Source organism: Tympanuchus pallidicinctus, unplaced genomic scaffold (genome assembly GCF_026119805.1).
Source record: "Tympanuchus pallidicinctus isolate F22 unplaced genomic scaffold, pur_lepc_1.0 scaffold16, whole genome shotgun sequence".
In the NCBI taxonomy this organism is placed as follows: Eukaryota; Metazoa; Chordata; class Aves; order Galliformes; family Phasianidae; genus Tympanuchus; species Tympanuchus pallidicinctus.
Window position 1 is genome coordinate 824,447 of NW_026294679.1, and position 19,921 is coordinate 844,367.

Below are 19,921 nucleotides of genomic sequence, written 5' to 3' on the forward strand. Positions count from 1 at the left end.
TTGCTGTTATGTTGGGTATTTTGTAGATGAACTGCTCCATTTAAGACAGATTCTACTCTAAGATTATTGCGTTTCATAGGAAACAACTGTTTTCTCTGTCATTACATTTCTGTTTTTCTGTTCAGTTTCAATTACCACGACAAGATTTTTGTCTTTTTAAAAAATAAAATAAAATAACCCAGCACTAAAACATTTGGAAATGCGTTTCTCTTATCTGATTTCTGTCACTTTATACTCAAATCAGCACTTCCCAGATTTCTCTGAGGGGGACTGTGAGCAATGCATTTTCCCAAACGTTGTGTTTAACCACACATCCCAATAATTTGGCTTCAGAACTTTGGAATTAACTTTACTGAGGTCATTCACAGCCATGAGAGACACGATCCCCCAGTGCACCGAACCAGATTAGAGGCAGGGGGGTTGAAGTGAATGATGTTTAAGCTCCCTTCTGACCCAAGCCATTCTATCATCCTATGAAAAATTGGTTTTTAAGGCCTTTAACTTTATTCCATATTGTTTGAAGAAGCCTCCAATTTGCCTATGGACATCTGCATAATGCTGGCATTGTCCCATTGTGGCCAGCTGGATGGAGCCTTGCTCATCATGGGCACGGCTGCCTCAGGTGTGGGCTGCAGCTTCTGCGGGGGGGGTCCCAAGGGAGGCACTGCCACAGGCTTTCCTAAAGTCTGCCTAGTTTGTGTTCTTCCACGTTGGGGCAGAAGTGGAGAGCATAGCAGGTGGGATGTGGTGTGGTGTGGTCACCCCGACCCTCTGGGCAGTGCCACAGAGGTCAGCCTGCAGCACGCCTGGCCTTCCCAAATGTCTTTTGCCACCAGCAATGACTGTAACGGATTGTGTTCCTGCAGGCTGCAGGTGAGGGTTTTGTTGCTAATGAAGGCAGGAGAGCGTTATTCCTCCGCAGCCCACAGCAGGAGCCCTGCCGGCGGGGAGGCAGCAGTGGCAGCGTAGCAATAGAGACCCACAGCGAGCACACCTTCGCGTAACATCGCCTTTAAAGCCAAAACCTGCGATGCGTTTTGCACGGTTGCGTGTCAAAAATCCCTTCCGCGGACTCACGCAGCGGAAATCTCGCTTCAGGCTCGGTGCGAGGACTGCCCTCCCCACCTCGAAGCTGCCCCGAACCGCCACATCGCGGCTCCCCCCTCACAGCCTCGAAGCTCCGCGTCCCGGTTCCGCCCCGCTCCTCCCTGCTCGGGCGGTGCCTCTCGGCGGGGCGGTGCCTGAGCCGCCGTCGGCTGCCGGCGCGGAGCGGAGTTTCACTGGGCGGCGGGCACGGCGCAGCCCCGTGCCATGTAGGATGCTGCCGGCTCCCGCAGCCAAGCGGCCGCCGCCCCTGCTGTGGCCCGCCGAGCCCCCCTGGGCGTGGGCCGTGCCGGGGCTCCTGAGGGTCGGCGCGGCGCCCCCGCCGCTGCTGCTCTCGGCTCCGGCCGTGGGCTGGCCCGTCCCTTGCGAGCCGCTGCTGCCGCTGCTCGCCGAGCATCCCCCGCCGCTCCACGGGCAGGTAACGGCTCCGTGCCGATCCTCGCCGGGCGCTGGGGCCGCTCGGGGCTGCGCGGTGCCTCCGACAGAAGCCCGTGTGGGTGCCGTGCCGTGCCGGGCAGCGGCCGCTAGAGGTTCTTCGAGCCCCGGGCACGGGGATTTTCCGGCGGGTGGGAAACCCGCAATGCTTTTATTTTGTTTGTTTGGGTTTGTGGCTATGGTGCTTTTGTGCTTTTTTTTTTTTTTTTTTTCGCCTTTCGGGCTCTGTGGGTTTCTGCTGTCGGGCCGTAGGCGCCGTTCGCGTGCGGTGCGTTCCGTAAGAGATGAGCGAGGAGGACGCGCAGCGATACGAGCGCAGCTCCCCGCACCCAGGGGCTCGTTCCGCTCCCGAGTTCCCCGCCTTGCAGCCGAGCCCAGCCCTACCCGACGGGGTTTCGATTATTTCTCGCTGCCGCACTGGGAATAATCGGGACTGCGCTTCTGATCGCGCTTTGGCTGCAATAGTTGCCCTGCTACAGCAGGCGGAGCGACAGCAGTGCCGGTAGCTGCACCGCTCCCTTCGTAACGTTGGAACGAAAGTGCGAAGCAAAGCGGCAGTCGGTGTGCGGCGGGGTCCCGGCAGCGGCAGGCAGGGGCTGAGCTCCGTGTGAGCCCCTCCGCAAGAAATACGCTGCCTGCTTTTCCTTTGGTGCTTCTCTCCTGAGGGTGACCGCTAAAGCCGCCTCCGCTGTTCTGTACGCGGGGCAGGGCAGCACCGCATCCTTCCCCGAGCCACGGCCGGGCAGCACGAACGTGCGTTGGACTTGAAATTCAATGCAGTCACCCCGGAGGCGGCTGGGAGATGATGGAAGCATTGACTTGCTCGGGGCAAAACCCTTCTGTTAACTTCCTGCCTTTTTATTTTTATTTTTGCCCCCGCAGTGGATATTTGGAGCTCATTCTCCAGTAGTTGGATTTTCACCATCTTCTGGTGTGGAATTTGTGCCTGTTTTCCCCCCCGTGTACACATCTGCTGTTCCACCTCACACTGGAAAGAACTGGATAGATAAAAGGCTGCCGAGCTGCAAAGTAAGTCTGCTTGTGTTTAATGCTGATGCTCATGAACTGTAGCAGCTGAGAAATATTTCTGGTTTTGTAAACCGTGGCTGCATGCAGGAGGGCAGTAGTTTGTCCAGTGAAACAGCATGGTGAAGAAATATTGTGGGGTTGATGTGTGCAGAAGGCTGCTCCATTTGTGTTATATCTTTGGTTCCGTGAAGTTTTGCAAAGGATAAAATGCCAGAGGAGGTTGCAGTCCGTGAGCTGCTGATGGAGTTGTGCTGCTGAAGCTGTGGTGGAGGCACTGTTGGCTCCAGCACTCGTTTTCTTTTGGTGATGCTGCTTTAGCTGACTTGTGTTCAGGGCAGTCTGGGTTTGGAGCGACCAGCTGAGTGCTGTCCTCCCAGAACAGCAGTCAGTCTGTTCTGGTGTTTGTCCCCATGTTGAGATCCTACCCATGCAGTAATAACAAGCTAAAGATGAAAACAAAAGCTCAGAGATGGAAGGGAGAATAAAGTCTCTCCAGCCCTAATGTTCTTTTGCTTGTGTTGGACAGATATACCTAAATAATGCATTTGCTCTGGATTCGGCGTGGATGCATCCTGAGGAACCGCGTCTCTTCCAGGGCAACGAGAAGCCTCTGCTAATGACAAATCAAGTGGCAATGGCCATTGCCAGGCCAGCTCCTGCCTCCAGGCCTCTTCCCACAGTGGTGCTGGCACCTCCGCTGCTGCCAGGTTAGTGAATAATTGAGTATTTACCGCCATTCATGCAGCTCAGGAGAGGAATGAGCCATTTCCTGAAGTAAGGGTTTCATTCCGTTCATCTGAAACTCTCCCGACTGATCTGGGGCCTTGATGGCAGAGAGCTCTTCATCCCCTAAATTACTTCTAAAGTACTACGAGAATGTATTAATCCAAGGAGATTGCAACAGAAAATTCTGTAACTGGCCGTCTGCTTCCAGAATGATGGGAAGCCCCAAGGTTCTGGGTTTGTTTTCAACCAACCAACAAAAAAAGACAAATGCAGTTCGTGCAGGATTCTCCTATTTGCTGTGAATTTTTGGAGTGAGATGTGGTTTCCATAAACAGCTATCGGCAGAGGACAGTAACTGACTGGTCACCTCATTAGAACTCAGTTGTGCACAGTGGTGTTTATTGAATGAATGACATTAATCTGCAGAACACAGCAGCTAATAGAAAAGCTAGGATTTGTACTTGGAATTCTGTTGCTTTAGAGCCCAATCTCTGCTTCTGTGTCACAGTGTTAATCTGAGACAGCAGCTGACTCACAGAGGAGGCTGGGGAGTAAAAGGCTGTTGGTACTTCAGGCACTGACTTAGATTCTGAAATTCAGAATTGGGGTATTCTTAATGGCTTGCTGTCTCTGCTCCTGTGTTCCTTAGATGCCAGTTGATGTTCCTCTGTGGGTTCCTGTGGGCACTGCCGTATTTGGAAGCTGCGCAGCATGCAGGCAGTTCTGTGTTTTTGCAGTAAGACAGAGAGGGTGCTGGAAGAGATGAGTGCTTGGGTTGCTTTGCCAGATTGATTAATGAGCAATGGATAATGCTGAGAATGGAAGCATGTTGAACAGCGCAGATCAGCTCTGTGCTGGGATGCTTCTAGCAGTCCTTTATGGAAAGCTGTGCTCTGCTCTTGCCAGCATGGAGCAATGCTCTGCTGTAGTGCAGTGTCTCTGTGCTGGGAATGACAACAGTCATAAATAAGAGTGCCACAGCTTGAAAATCTGTTCTGTTGTCGCACAGGGAATATTTGAGTTGAGTTGCATCGTTCAAAATATGTTTTTAATAACAAATGCAATGGTGAAGGAGGAGTTCTGCAGAGCTGCATGCATGGCAGGAGGGTTGGTAGCCTGGTAGCTGCTGAGCTGGCTTGGGTTTACATGATGGTTTGTGTGCGTCGTTCTGCTGAGCACGGGGAGAGCTCTGTCCTGAGCTGTCAGCTGATGATGCAGTGATTGTGGAGAGTTTAAAGTACTTACATGACATGTCAAACACACAGAGCGAGTCTACCTGGTGGTGGATTAGAAGAGCTGGCCAGGCAAGGCAGCGGGTCGCACATGGGTGATCCAGAGGGAGCTACGTTGTCGGTGGAGGGTTTGCTTCCAGTGAACGATATGTGTGCAGTCAGGGCTGTTGTGTCAAGAGAGCTTGAGATGGATCAAACCGGTGCTGATCCATTTTCTTCCTTTGGAATGTCTTGCTGAGCAGGGTTTCTGGTAGACTTAGACTGAATGATGACTTTCCCTGCTCTGAAGCCTGTCTGCTTCTGCCTACCTTTCAGACAGCACTTGGCATGCAGAGCTGCTGCACTGTTTGTCTTATCATAGAATCACACTGGGTTGCAAAGGAGCACAGTGATCATCCAGTCCCAACCCCCTGCTGTGTGCAGGTCACCAACCAGCAGCCCAGGCTGCCCAGAGCCACATCCAGCCTGGCCTTGAATGCCTGCAGGGATGGGGCATCCACAGCCTCCTTGGGCAGCCTGTTAACACATCTTAGGCTCTGCCTCCTCCCTCCTTTCATCTCTTGGCTGTTTTCCCACCACCTTCTGTGCTGATGGCTGTGTGCAGCCCAGCATTGCATGGGCTCCTGCTCCTCCTCCAGCAGTGTGCTCAGCATTTATTGCCCTGCTCCTCAGGAGCATGAGGACCCCTGGTTAACTTGCATCTATGCAATCAATGCATCCGGCTGATGCTATTCAAGTGGTATCCTAAGCAGTTTGTGAGCTCCAGAGCTCGTGAAATTAAAACCTGTACATTTATGACACTGCTGCAAGAATGGGAAATTACAGTATCCATGCACTGCAGCCTGGAGGAGAAGCTGCTTCCAAACATACTTAAAGTTCCTAGGAAGCATTATAGTAGTACTTGAAGTATTTAGTATATAATTTTTATGGTTAATATGAAAAGTGATTAAAAATACAGAGAGCAAATTGCTCAGGTAAGTGGCTTAAACTGAGAAGTTAATAAGCTTTTAGCAGGCTGCGTGGCTGTGTTCATTCTGAAAGCCCATCTCACAGGCAGGTTTGCCTTCTGCAGTTATCGGTAATGATATAATTGTTTCCTCAATTTATCAGCAGTGTTACAAAGATAAAGGAATGTGAAGCACTGACATTTGGTGAATGATAATGCACATAATTTTGCAGCTGTGAGTACAGGTACCAACTACTAGGAGCTGTGTTTTCCATAAGGAAAGGATTCTGCTGTTATTTTCCAGTATATTACAGAGCATGAATTTATGTACTTGGAATTTTGGGTATTCAAAGTGAATAATGGCAGTTTGTTTTCCCACCTAGAAATGGTGGGAATTGTTTTATGTCTCTTGGAAGAAGGCAGTGCTTCAGTATTTGTGCAGAGGAAGCATCAAGGTTTCTGTCTGCCGCATTGTGCGGTGCCACATGGTTGGAGCTGTGGCTCATTTGGACCCAAGTCAGACGTGCTCACGTTAGCTGTGTTGTCTGGCACTGCCCTGCTGGGGGAGCTGCTGGAAGCCTTCCTGAAAGCACTGCAGCTTGGTGCTCCTGAGTGGTTCGTGTTTTTGGAACTGCTTTGCACCGAGCAGCTCAGGCTTCAACACCGAGCTTCCCATGGGGAGAAGCAGCTGCTGGCACAGCTCTGGGTTATGCGAAGCACACACTGCCTGCCTTGTGGCATTCTGTTTTGCGTCCCAGTGGGGTTGGTGGCCTGCAGAAAGGAGCTTGGTTGTACCAAGGGGAGAAAAGCCGTAGCCCTCCGATGGGCTGTTGTATCCCCCTGGTACTCTAACTTGGATACCAAGGAATGGGGGAGCTGGCAGGAGCTGGAGGTGAAGGTGTTGGTGGCAGAACGGTAACAGTGGAGGAAGTGAAGACCCAAAATTGTGGATGTCAGAATGAATGAGAGTTGGAGAAAGGAAGATGTGTGGGGTCTGCATGGGCTGCCGAGGTGGTTCCTGCCTCTCCACTCACAAATCCTCTCCAAACAGCTGGGAAGCACTGAGCTCAAGCTCTACTTCTGTGGATACAAGCAGATAGCTTCGGGGCACCTCAGATGGGATGCTTTTGTATTTAATGGCCGTGTGCTACAGTTCCCAGTCTGTAACACAAGAGCAGCCCTGTGGGAACCGATCAACCCTGCGATGTCACACAACTCTCTTAGTTCAGGCACTTCAGGGAGGAGCACGCAGTGAAATCTTTGGGAATACTTGACTTTAGTTGCAGCCTTCCTGAAGTTTTGGCTTTGTTCGTTAAGCCCGTGCTTTTAGTTGCTTTCTGTTTTATCTACCCTTCAGCTCCAGTTAAGACCAGTTAATTTTCAATTCGATAATATAAATGAGGTTGCATTACAATATGCCTATTGAAAAAGCTTGTTGTTCCATCTTACTCTGTAATATTGTCCTGCTTGGTCCTGAGACCATTATAGAGAAACTCATCCCTCTCAGTGATTTCCAGTGCCTGTTTTGGTTGGTTTTTGTATTGTTATTTATTGCACGTGGGCATAGAAATGAGCAGTCAGTGGTTCTTTTACTGGCAGACATGCAATACCAGGTTACAAACATAAGAGGCTGTACACTTTTTTTTTCCCCTCCCTTTTGGCTTTGGAAGATGGGAAAATCAATATGTTTTTCTTTGTATTAGGATAAATGCACTATTTAAGTCAACCCATTGCCTCGTGTTATTGATTGATAAGTACTGCTTCTAGTTGCTCAGCACCTGAAATTCCAAACCACGTGCAGTTCAGATAGCAGAGCCAGCAGGTTCTCCTGGATCTGAATTCTGCAAGTGTAAATGCAGGTGTGATAAATGCATGTGTTGTAGGTCTTCCAAGCGTTTGTGCTTGACAGAAAAAACGACCGAGTTCCTTGCAAGAAGCACCTGAAACCAATGTTAAAATCATGAGTGGCCTCAGGGCCACCACGCGGTGGGGCAGTGCTGCCCTGCAGGTGGACTGGTGCACTTACAAAGTGCTGTTCAGTGAGTGCTGGCATGTGAAGAAGTGACAGTAGAGAATTAGCCAAGAAGCAGCCGTGGCTCCATCTTCAGGTCTCAAACCTATTAGTTCCAGAATGTGCTTTGCTGATGAGGGAAGTCGGTGTTCTGTTGGAAGTGGCCAGCTAAGTCTTCTGCAGTGCCCACACTGAGTGATATGGCTGATTAGATGCCCAAACAGCATGCTGATATGAAGCAGTGGGCTCAGTATAGGTAATGCTTCCCATTTCCTTCTCTGTAAGTGCATAAGGTTTTCAGCTGGAGCAAATTCTCTGCTTGGTTTCCTTAAGTTCTTTACAGAGAGAGTGTTGAGGTGCTGGAACAGCTGCCCAGAGAGGCTGTGATGCCCCGTCCATCCCTGGAGGTGTTCAAGACCAGGTTGGATGGGGCCCTGGGCTGCTATGAAATGTGGAGGTTGGTGGCCCTGCTCATGGTGGAGGGTTGGAGCTTCATGATCCTTGAGGTCCTTTCCAACCCAAGACATTCTGTGATTCTGTATGATTCCTTCTGCCAGGTTTTCAGCCTTCCTTCACAAGAAAATGTTCCGGTCTTTCTGGTTGGTAAATCTCAGCCTTACTAAACCTGGGGATTTTCCATCCTCCCCCTTTTCAGCCCTGTACTTCTCTGTGCACCCAGTGGTTTCCCAGATGATGCACAGAGCTTCCAGGGCTGTGGCTGGAGCAGCCTGCAACCGGCTTGTGTGCAGCCCTGCAATGGCTCATGCGAGTAGCAACTTTCACCCTGCTCTATTCTTCCCTTGTGCTTTAACACACACCTTGTGTAGCTGGCCAGGGCTAGGAAGGTGCTGAGAAAGCAGTGTTGTAATATCCAGGAGCCCAGGACTCTGGGAGGAATGAATCTAAGGCAGAAATCAGGCTGTTGTTATCCTGTTCCCTCCTTTTTATGGCTCATCTTCGGGGAGGGGTGATCAGACAGCAGCAGTCACTTTAGCTCATTTCAACTACATTCTTCTCTTTTCCTATCAAGAGACAGTTGTCAGTTTTAATACTGATAACAGCCTAATAAGTTTAATAAAGAACTGCCACATAAAAGACTTTGTTTTGTTCCTCTTAAAGACTCTACAGACGGAAGGGAAAGGGAATAAGGGATAGTAAACAATAAATTCATCCTTCAAATGCTTCCTTCTTCTGGACTGCCTTTCCGTACACCTTTAGAGGTGGTGATGAGTGCTCTGTGCTGGCTGGTGCTGGAGTGCTGTGCTGCCTGCAGCCAGGTTTGGCAACCCCAGGGCTGTGCTCCAGCACTTACCTGCTGCCCTGGCCCAGCAGCAGGAGCTGACAGAGGAGCATCCTGTGACATCTGTGCTGTATGTCAAGATTTATTGCAGGCTGGTGCAATAAGTGGCAACCCTATGCTGCAGAATGGGTCCCAAGCTGGTGGACTGGACCTGAGAGATCCACTGTCAGTGTTACTGTCTGGTAATAAACCCTCCCTCTGCCTTCAGCTGGTTTAAACAGCATCGGTTGTGATTCAGCAAACAGTTCCAAAGTGTCTTTGTGATCACAAGTGATAGACTTCATTTTTCATTTTAAGTAGCAGCTGGGATTGTGCAGTGCCTGGATGTGGCATGTTGAGTCGTGGATGGGCTGTGCAGTGGTAATGGTGCCCAGAAACCAGCGGGGATCCTGAGGCCAGGGCTGGCATGAGGGGAAACCAGCTTGAGCCTCAGAATGGCTTGGGTTGGAAGAGATCTTAAAGGTCATCTAGAGATAACGATGCTGGTACAGGTCGATATTTATTTTATGAATAGAAGTTGAAAACAAGCAAGAAAACTGTTGCTTTGAAAAGAACTGGTAATGGTATACAGCCCTCTGTAGGTGATGATTAAGGCTTCTGTGTTACTAGCTTCACTGGTTCTCCATTGAAAGTATTTAATCAACCTCAGTTTAATTGGTATTTATTTTCATACAGCCTTCATAATATGTGTGTGCACTGAGAGCCTTCCAAATATTTACTACCTTAAGCATACACGGGAAGTATTGTAAATCCCTTAGGATGCTCCTCAGCGCTTTGACAGCTGGGTTTTGGAATCCTTTTCCTAAACGACCACAGGTCATTTGGGTAGTGTTGAAATGGAACTGCTGGTGAAAGGAAAGCTTTGATATAAGTTGGGTGTTGCGAGGTCGTGTGTTTGGTGTCCACTTCTATGGGAAGAGGCAGATCAGCACTTGGAAGTGGAACTCCATTTGTGTCAGAAAGGTTTCCTTTAAAGAAAGTTAATTTTTCATCAAGACACCCCAAAAGTTCCTTTAACTTTGTAGAAGGTCTTTGTAAAACCTGTTTGATTTTTTTTCCTTTTCTTTCTTTCATTTGGGTCTTTTGGGAGACACTTGTGGTTTTTTTGGAGGGGGGAAGAATGTTTTTCTGTAGGCAGAACTGAAGAAACAGACTGAAAGAATGTAATAACAATCAGGATTTGCTGTGAAGCTGACAAGCATGAATCTGCCATGTGAAAATGGATCTTCTGGATGCAACCAGAAAGTTTACTTAAAGGATTCTGTGCTGTAATAAAGGAAAGGTACAACAGAAACTTCCATATTTGTGCCTGTAGAGCCTTTTCTACACAGATGGCAACATCTGGGATCTCATGTTTGCAGGCAGAGTTTGGAGATCAGACATGTTCACTGCATTTCTGCACTGCACCCCCTTTGGTATGTTATCTGAGAACCCTCACAGCTCGTTCAGCTGCTTCTCCAGTAGCTGCACACCAAGATGTGCTGCCCACCTCGTGTGTCTTTCCCTACTGCTGCTGTAGAGCACTGGGAATGAAGGTTGGAAAAGAGCATCAATGTGGGTTTTGTTGTTCTGGCAGACAGCTGCTGTGCTGCTGCTCAGGATGTGCCTTGGCAAAAAAAGATTTGGAGAAAAAGCCGCTGGTCATAATTTTGTCCCTCTCAAGATTATCCAGATGAGAGTTTTTTACTCCTATTTGCAAGGCGTTTGCTTCTTGAAACTCGAGTAAACAGCCAATAAGGGTGTTTCTAAAAAACCCTTTCCAGAAGTTTTTGGAAATTCTCCCAGTGAAATGGGATTGGTTTCTGCAAAGAGCTGCTTTCCTGCCCCTGCCAATGGCTGAAGAAGTGCCCAGCTCCTGAGAAGAACCATCCCGAGGCAGCCTATGGGGCAGGCTGAGCTGGGGGACCTTCCTGCTGGGATGGGTGGTGTTCAGTGGGCTCAGTGAAAGGTGTGGTGGCCCCAGGCAGTGATGAGCTCCAGTATTAACAATTACAGGGGTATCCTCATGTCGTGGAATTATTTAGTAGGAGAGAGCAAGTGAAAGCCTCATCAAAGGCAGGGAAATCACCCAAACTCCTTTTTCAACTGGCTGATGAAACTTTAATAACGGAGCTGATGAAACTTTAATAAGGATGGCCTGCTAGCTCCAGGAGTTCTACTCAGTTTTGGCAATGCAGGATTCTGTTGCTTTGTTGCTTTGCTCAGCTCTATGGGTGACATGCGTGTTCTCCAAAAGAAGAATCAGTGGAGAAGCGAACAACCTTTCTGCTCATGTACCCTACAGGAGGCTGGCAGGAAAGTAATTCTCCTTGCAATGTTTGTTTTCCAAATGTTGCAGAAAGAGTTCAATTGGTTGCTCCCACTGAAGGTGGCTGGGTTGCAGGCAGTGATCTCATGCAGTTGGAGCATGGAACCCAACCAACACCTGTGGTTGTTCTCAAGTGAATGAATGCAAAAATCATCAAAACAGTCCAAGTAATCAGAACATGAGGTCTTTGGAGATTTCCATTGCGACTTTGGGAGAGTAACCTATTTTTCACCTATCCACGGTGGAACAAATAAGATGTTGATATCGTTTGTTGGTGTTTCTTTGCCTGCATGCCTGATGTATTAGTGCTCATACAAGTATTGAAATGGATTCCTCTTGGAGGTGATATCCAGTAGTAATAATGGAGCTTTTTTATGCTGCTTAGTGGAAATATTTGACTTCTGTTTTGCTAAGACGGAGGGCTTATTTTGTTGGCAAATAATTGTTTATTATAAGATTGAGAAGCAGAGCTGCTGAAATTGAGGAGAATAGCCTCAAGAGCCCCAATTAGCTGTAAGTGGAACAATTTCCTTTCCTAAAGCACGGAACGTCTTTCCTCTACCCCAGAGCTGAGAGCAGGAATGTTTGGCAGCAAGAGCATCCAGGTGTCTGAAGGCCCACACAGGGCACCTGGCCATGGAGATGCGTGGGGCTGGGTTGCGTCCCCTGTCCGGAGTGGGGCAGTGGTGGGGCTTCTCTAGGGGACAGTCATTGCTGCTGAGCTGGCAGTGAGGCCCATTGGTGCCTTCTGAGCCCCCCAGGGCCAGGCACTGGCTCGGCAGTGGTGCAGAGGTGCGGGAAACCCAGCAGATTGAGGAAATGTCTGCTGTGATCAAGCAGGGATTTGTGCTCTGCTACAGTTGGCTCTCAGTGCCTGAAGGGTTTCCACATGAGCTGAAAACATTTGCTAAATAACATAATAAGCTAATGATTGCTTAATTTTTGAATGCATAGCTCAGTGTAGAGGGAGTAACAGCTGGTGTTTGTCAAATGAGGTTTTTCCTTAAGACTTTCTACTGCTCATTTTCTTGTTTATTTAAGATATTTAGCCAAGATTGAGCTCCAAAGGTCTTCCCCTTATGCTTCTCAGACATCAAGGTAAATGTTACGTAGTCAGAAGTGAGTTTGAGCCTGCGTTTTGTGGGCAGCTGCTGAGTTCCTGCTCAAGGCAGTCTTATATTGCAGGACAAAGGGGGAAGGATTTAAACTGAAAGAGGGGAGATTTAGGTTGGCTGTTCAGAGGAAATTCTTCACTCAGAGGGCATTGAAGCCCTTTCCAACCTGAGCCATTCTATGATCGTATGAAGTTTCTGCATGCTGTGTGCTCAAGGTAAAGGCACCTGCATATGAAGGTTGTACAGCTTAGCTGTTTGCATGCACAGAGCAGGGCAGCAGTCCAGCTGGTAACACTGATGTCTGGTTAATGTAATGGGCAACACAAACATTCAGATCTAAAATCAGACAGCTTTTATTTAGCAAAAGTCAGATATGGGTGTTTGTGCATCGTTATGAACCATGACAGATGAAGTGAACACAGATCAATACGTTCAACTGCTTGGCTTCTTCTATTATTGAGGTTTTTATCATTTAAATTTAACAACTCTGCGCAGCTTATACATCACTCAATATTGCCTTGTGTTGTCCCTTCAGGTTGCAAGGCTGTGTTCTCACACCTAGGGTTTAAAGCTCAGAGCTCTGGAAGAATAACAGCAAGAAGGGCTGGGGCCATGGTGCCAGCACTATAGCCTTGCCAAAGGCACTGCATGAAACACAGCTTCCTTTTTATAGAGTCTGAAGTTTGGAAAATACCCTCAAGGCCATTAAGTCCAACCACCAGTGGTGCTGCTACGAGTGCTTCCTAAAGAAATTAGCATGGCTTTGTGAGACACTGGAAACATTTTCAAAGTCCAACATCTTATTAGAAGCAGATGTTCATTAAGGTCCCTTCCAACCTCAGCAGTCTGCAGTCCTATCTCATGATGTAGGAGGAAAGGTTAAGAATGTTCTGTGTGTTTGTGCTGCCTTTAATTCAGAATGCTGGAAGCATCCTTACATCCACCCCAATGAAGTGATTGCATCTCTTTCTGCAGGTGGCTGCCGGCGTGGTCCCAGCCCAGTGGGCAGCCCTCCAAGCCTGGCACTGCTGGCAGTGGAGGCTGAAGCCCCCCCAGGACCACCCCCATCCAGCATCCCACAGTGCCGCCTGCTCACCCTCTCACCCCTCAGGATCCCAGTGCTGGGCTCCCCATTCCCAGGTAAGGTTGTTTGGGTCGGTGTGGAGAAGCAGCACCATGTGCTCTGCAGCACAGACAGCCTCTGTGCGTTCTGCTGCTGTGCTTTGGTAGCTGCAAGCACACAGCTGCTGTGTGAGCAAACACACCTGGGCTTAAATTGTTTTCTCTGGTACTGCTTAAAGGTGTTCTCTGATAGCATGTGTTAAAATTTTGTGCTCGTTAGTAATCTTTTAGTATACTGGGACAGTTGTGGGCAGTATGTGAACTGAGCTGCATCCTCTGTCACCTTTGGGAAGGAAATGTGGTCCTAATGGCGCTGGGACTGTGTGCCAATGGGCTGGCTGCAATGTTGGCAGTTGAAAGATGTCTGTCTGACATAAAGGGACAGAATGGCAGATCAACCTGAGTTGAAAGGAACCCCAAGTTGCACCGAGTCCAGCCCGTGTCCCACATAGCAGCAACAAACCTCAGACCCCATGGCTGAGAGCGGTGTCCCAGTGCTTGCTGAGCTCCAGCAGCTTGGAGCTGTGCCCACTGCCTCTGTAGCACAGTCCTCTCCTAACCCAACCAACCTTCTCCTGCCACAGCTCTGTGCTCAGATCCTGTCACTGTCACCAGCAAGCAGAGCTCAGTGGTAACGTTTGGGACACAAGCAGATTGCTTCCTTACAAAACCTGCTAGAGGAACGTAGCCTTGGGTTCTGCACGCTTCCTTACAGGTTTGGGTGTGGGTGATGTGCCTGTGGTTGCTCACTGCAAAACCTGCTGTTTCCTCTGCATGGCACTGCATGTGGTACCTGGGGGCCTCTGCAGCATCACCCTGCTGTGTGAGTCTCCTCTTCGAGGTCTTCGTGGTCATTTTTGGAGCTATTTGTGCTTTGGATGCTTAAGGCTATATTTTTGAAACACGGTGTTCCAATTGAGTTTAAAAATGTATTTTTGGCACCTTTTCCATCTTTTTGGTACTTGAAGTGTAACGCAGCACAATGCAGCGAGGTTGAAATTGGCAGGAAGTGTGCAGTTATGATATTGGGTGTTCAGATGAAATCTTCACATGAGAAATGGATCTCTGTAATTATCGTTCCTGTTGAGCAGCCATCATAATGGTGCAGATAAAAATGGCTACCGGGGAAGGGCTACAGGGTGTGAAGAGCTCATGTCCCCTCAGGGATACAGTCTCCCAGCTGTTACAAAGGACCATCCTGCCAGCAGAGCACAGAGCTCTGTAGGTGCTGCCATGGGGAGGGGAGCTGAGGGCTTCCCATGGGATATTTTCTGACCCACAGTGATCACTTCACCCCTCTGAAAATGAGCATCTTATAGGAGAATTGGAGGGTAAGAGAGTCGTTCTTTATCCGTGCTGAAATACAGATTTAGATGCTAGATGTATTCTTCCTTGAATTGAGATGCTCGGGCATTCCTGGGAGAAGCAGTTGCAGGACTTCTGATTTACAGCTGCAACACTGAGCCCTGCATGAATTGTATTAGGCACGATAGAATATTATAATATCAAGGAGCTATAGAGTTAAGATAAGTGGCTTGGTTCTGCTGTGATAAACATGTCAGGCCATGATAATTGTTGCTTTCCTTTCGAATGACTGTGTGATAGGCTATCAACTACCATGCTGTGAGTGCCCAAGCAATCAGCCCATTATCAATCATTCACAGTACAGCACACGCTTCTGGGTGTGTTCTCCTACGGAATATATAGCAGCTTTTTAGGAAAGAAAGCTTGGAAATGCCCGGCACATATAAAATAAACTCAAGATTCAGCTAACCATTTTTCTCTATTAATCATCCTCTCTGGAGGGCTGGCTATTTCCTTTGCAAAGGCTTACATAAAACATTTTTATGAAACTCCTTTTTATTGTGCTCACGGTGAAGAGGACTCTGAGGTGTTCACTTTAAATTATCTTTGTCAACACGAGCTTGATGGAAAGCTTCCTGAGCTGCGGCGGAGCACTGAGGATGGCGGCGAGACCTGGGAACTGGGAGAAAAGGAAAGTAATGAATGGGAGTTTTCATGAGGTCTAACGAACGAATCAGAATTGGGATAGGTGTGAGTAAAAAGAAAGATGTGTGGGGTGAGTCCTTAGCACAGAGTGGAGCTGGGAGGCTTGCTGTGCAAGCTGCTGGGAGATGCGCAGCAGAGGGTGATGGAGTTGGTGTTACTTGGAGGGAAGGAATGGTTGGTGGTCAGGTTGGTATCACAGCTTGCTCCAGAGAGCAGCCAGGTGCTGGCACAGCTGCCCAGGGGTGGGCAGTCCCCATCCACAGAGGCGTTCAGAGCTGCAGGGATGCAGCACCGAGGGATGTGGGCTGTGGGCACGGTGGGGGTCTCAGAGGGCTTTTCCAGCCTGAGTGGTTCTGTGGTTCTGTGACTCTAACAACATTATCTCGCATAAACTTTCAACAAGGAGAACATGGGAAGCTCATTAATTACTGGGTTAGTCTATAAATCATACATGAAGCAAGAGGAATGCAGCCGCCCCAGGGTCTGCAGATAATGCTCTCTCACAGATCTGTTTTTCTTCGAGATCCATGAGTCGTCTTTAATAACATCAGCGTGACGATGATGCTTTTAGCTGAAGGGGAGGCAGGGTTTAAAGCACGCTGTATGCCTGGCATTTTCTGTACATTAAATTCTGCTTTCTTGAGGCTTCCCCAGTCATTAACTTATACAGCAATAGTGAAGCAGAGCGCTGAGCTGCTTTTGGCCACTGACCATTCTTCTCCAAGTCACACCAACTCCACCACCACTGCTGTGTGCCTCTCAGCAGCTGCAGTGTACAGGGCAGCCTCCCCATGTTCTCCTTCCTGCCTCAAACCACACCAGACAAGTCCTGTGGTACAGCTCTGAAGTGTATTTCAGAGGTGTTGGATGCATTGCTCTGTTTGCTGTCTGCCACAGTGCAGGCTTCTGACCTAAAAGCAGTACCAAAGGAAAGGGGTGACTTTGCCAGCTTCTAATGATGGATGTCCTGAATATCTTCTGGAAGCAGTTAAAGCTGTAATTGTTAGGGACTTCTGCTGTGACAGAATGACTGCTTGGCGCCACTTTACTTCGAGTGGTGAAAGGGAATTCCAGCCAAAGCCAGTGGTGGCCAGTGTCCCATTCTGGGTTTGGGAGCACAGATAAAAAGTGCCAGATGCTCACTGCCAGAAAGCTCCTAATCCCTGGGTAAAGAGCTACCTGGGAGCAGATAAAGCCAGCAGGGTGAAGCCAACAAGGTGGTACGTTTGGCATCCTGGAGAGCTCTGGGCTTCAGTTCTTTTGTTCAGTGGCATTTTTGTTTCTCCTTGCTTGGAGAACCTGGTAGCGTTGAGTAAATTGTCTGCACTCTGCACGTGTGGAGCTGCTTTGCAGAGCTCTGGTCGTCGTCATGGTGAAAAACCTGAGCAGAGTGTTTCTGTGGTTTCTGCTGCACGTTGGGGCAGGTGGTTTAACATCAGTGAGCAAACATGGAGAACAGCCCAGAAATGCTACCAGAGCTCAGCTTTAGGTTAGTTCTTCCTTTCTTCCTCTTTCCCTTTTCTATCTCTTGGTGGTTCTGCTTGTACGTTCTGTTTAAATATTTAATGCCATTCTTGCTGTTAACGTGGGTTTTGTGCCAGCGTTAACATAAAGACCAAATAAAAGCTTGTGGAAAGCAGCTATGCAGCGATCTGTGCTGCATCCTTGTGCTCATTTGCTCTGCTGGTAAGAAGAGAACTTAATTTTCCAGTGCTATCAAGCCAAGGCTTCGAAGAGGACTCTCTCTTAGGAAAAAAAAAAGACAATAAAATCCTAGCATGTAGAGTTATTTGGTGCTTCAGGTATGGGATGGCTGGTAATCTCAAATGTCTTTTTTATGGCTACTGTATTAGGGGCGAGGGGATTTATTTTTTTCACATCCCATTTCTTAATTATTCAAATGGAAAAGGTAAGGTATGAGCGTGCAGTTATGGACTCTGTAAATTAGCAGCCAGTACAAATATTAAAAAAGACACCATCTGCCATATAAGCCATTTGCCACCTGTTCTCTTCCTTTCAGAATTATTTAATGGTTTACATTTAATGGTTCAGCCTGCCATGGAACAGCTGGGAAGTGACTAAGTATTTTTCCTATCAGTAACTTAGCGGCCAAGCAACACTGTGTGTTCAAAACACCTCTCAGTGCCAGAGTTTTCCACATGCTCCTTCATGTGTCTGTCAGCTTGCTTCATTAGTGAATTCTGCTGATACAAAACACATTTTCATAACAACAATTACTCAGTTATTTTGACAGTATTTTGGGGGGGAAAACAAAGGGTTTTTCTTCTGCAGTAGAGGAGCGAAGGCTGCTGGCTGTGCTGGAGTGCTGCCCTCCCCACTGCTTTGTCTGGGGGAACACTGGGGGGGATGGGGAAATTTGTTCCTAACAAATAATTGAATGGAGGGCTGAGGCCTGTCCTGTTCTGTGCCTGGGGTTGCTGGGCTGTGATGGTGGTGCACTGGGTGGCAACTTGCCTCGTGTGTCTTTTTAGCATCGTAAGTGTCCAACTCAATGGTTTGATGCTTTTGTTGTCCTCTTTTTTACATTAAAAAAAAAAAAAAAAAATGTTGTGTATATACATTAACTATAGCATATGTTTTATATGAGGTCTGTACAATTCCTCCTCACTCAGTGTGGCCCAGGTGAGCCAAAATGTTGCACATCTGTGGTCTAACTGATACAGCCCGGGAGTTCATAGTCCTATGTGAATAAGTAGTAATGTTTTCAGATCACCAGAGGAGCAGTTCCAGGTATTCCAAGCAGAAGTGTGGCACTGACATACTGGGAAGCTTCCCCCCTCCCTCCTGGTCTCTTGTGTGCCTAGCAGTAACAGCCACTCATCTTGGCGCATGGAGCATTTCTAACGAGCTCCTTGTAAATGATCTGCCCAGCTTTAATGCTGTGTAACGAAGCAAGCAAATGGATGTTTATAGTTATTAAAGTGATAACTTCCTGCTTGAGCTAATATCCAGCATAAAATTACTTTTCAGCTTCGTATCTGTGTTGGCGCGTGTGAGGGAAGCCGTGCACGCGCAGCGGTTTTTGAGCTAACCCCTACCCATGAGTGCCAGTTGCCTCCTGCTTGTTGGTACATCTCTGCAGAGCGTGCGTGGAGTGCCCAGCTGCCAGGCAGGGCTGTGTGGTCAGCCCTGGGGTGGGCCCTGGCCTTTGGCTGATCGTTCTGCTGGTGCAGGAGGGGACGTTGCTTCAGTGCCTGGAAAGAGATATCGAGGTACTGACAATAGCAAGAGCATAATTAAATGGCCCATGTAGCCACAAAGGCAAACAACCCGAATCCTTCCATTCGTGCCCGACTGTTTGCTTGGTAAATGTCATAAAAGTCAGATTTATTTACTATATGTTTAACCACTTATTAAATCAAGCAGTAGTTTTTTGTTTTATTTTTCCTTCAGACGATGCCAGGATGCTGCTGTAGAGAGCTTGAATTGTGTTTCAGAGGTTAGGAACACATCTGCACTGCCAAGATACCTGCAGAGCACTTGCCCCTGGATTGGCAGGCTGGGGGGATGGTGCAGGCATCGGCTCAGCTCTGGGCACTGGGCTGTGCTGCCCACACCTTGCAGTGCACATAAGTCAGTGCTGTTCCTTTTCAGCTGGGAGGCATTGTTTTCCCTCTGGAAGAGTTTTCAGCTCTCATTTCCTGCTTTTTTTCTATTGCAGGCTGAAATGTAGCTGAGATTCTGTTTATTAAAGCAGTCCCCTAGCTAATTTTGATTCAGTGCAAGGGTGGCAGAAGTCTGAAGAGGAAAAGCCAAATGGCAGCAAGGACAAAATAGTCCCGGCAGGATGAGTGATGGCCCAGGGCTGGGTGGCCCTCAATGGAACTTTGTGCTTCTCTGTGTGCTTCTAGCACTTAATAAAGCTACAGGATGTGATGGTGCTGCCATGCAAAATGAGTCAAAGTAGGATGGTGTAAAGGCATCTGTTGTGAATTGCTGCTTTGGTACTGCTGGGGCTACAGGTCCTGTTCCTGCAGGGCAGTGGGGACCTTCAGAGGACCTTTCCTTCTCAAATGAGTCTGCAGTGCTCAGAACAGGGGGAAGGAGCACCTGTTGCTGAAGTCCATGTGAATGTTGGGAAGATGCAGCAGGAGGGACATTGCTTTGCAGTTGATGTCATCAGCGGCCTGGGCAGTTTGTCTGATGTAACAGTGAACTCGCGGGGTAAACAGCAGTCCCATAAAGCATATTTCAGTTTAATTCAAGACTGCTATTGTATTTAACATCAGCAGTTAAATTGGTATTGCTATACCAGTGGGGAAGCTCATCCGAAAGAAAACAAAGTGCAGACAGGAGTTTGGGGCCATAGCAGCAGCATGCAGCAATGGAGCACAGAGAAGCAGCAAACAGGAAGCTGGATTTTGGTTATTGGGCTTTTCTTATATCCAAGGCATCATCTCTGATGACAGCCTGATTGACAGTGGGAAACAAATGGCTTTGGTAACTAAAGTCAGGTGTTGGTGAGTGTTGTCTGGCTGGCTGGATGTATTCCTTGATCTGTCCCTGCTATCTAAAGTGTAAGTAGATTTAACAAGGTAAAACGAATCTTAACTCGTTGGCCA

General features: G+C 48.2%; 1 protein-coding gene across 1 annotated transcript in view; it reads left to right on the forward strand.

Moving 5' to 3' along the window:
- Window positions 1–913: 913 nt before the first annotated feature.
- The window catches only part of TCERG1L (transcription elongation regulator 1 like), a 63,701-nt gene continuing 44,693 nt past the window's right edge, over window positions 914–19,921 (forward strand). The window contains exons 1-4 of the mRNA XM_052677032.1: window positions 914–1,522; window positions 2,422–2,568; window positions 3,095–3,275; window positions 13,182–13,346. Of these exons, the coding sequence (XP_052532992.1) occupies window positions 1,031–1,522; window positions 2,422–2,568; window positions 3,095–3,275; window positions 13,182–13,346 (985 nt within the window). The 5' untranslated portion in view covers window positions 914–1,030. The remainder of the gene's footprint in view (window positions 1,523–2,421; window positions 2,569–3,094; window positions 3,276–13,181; window positions 13,347–19,921) is intronic.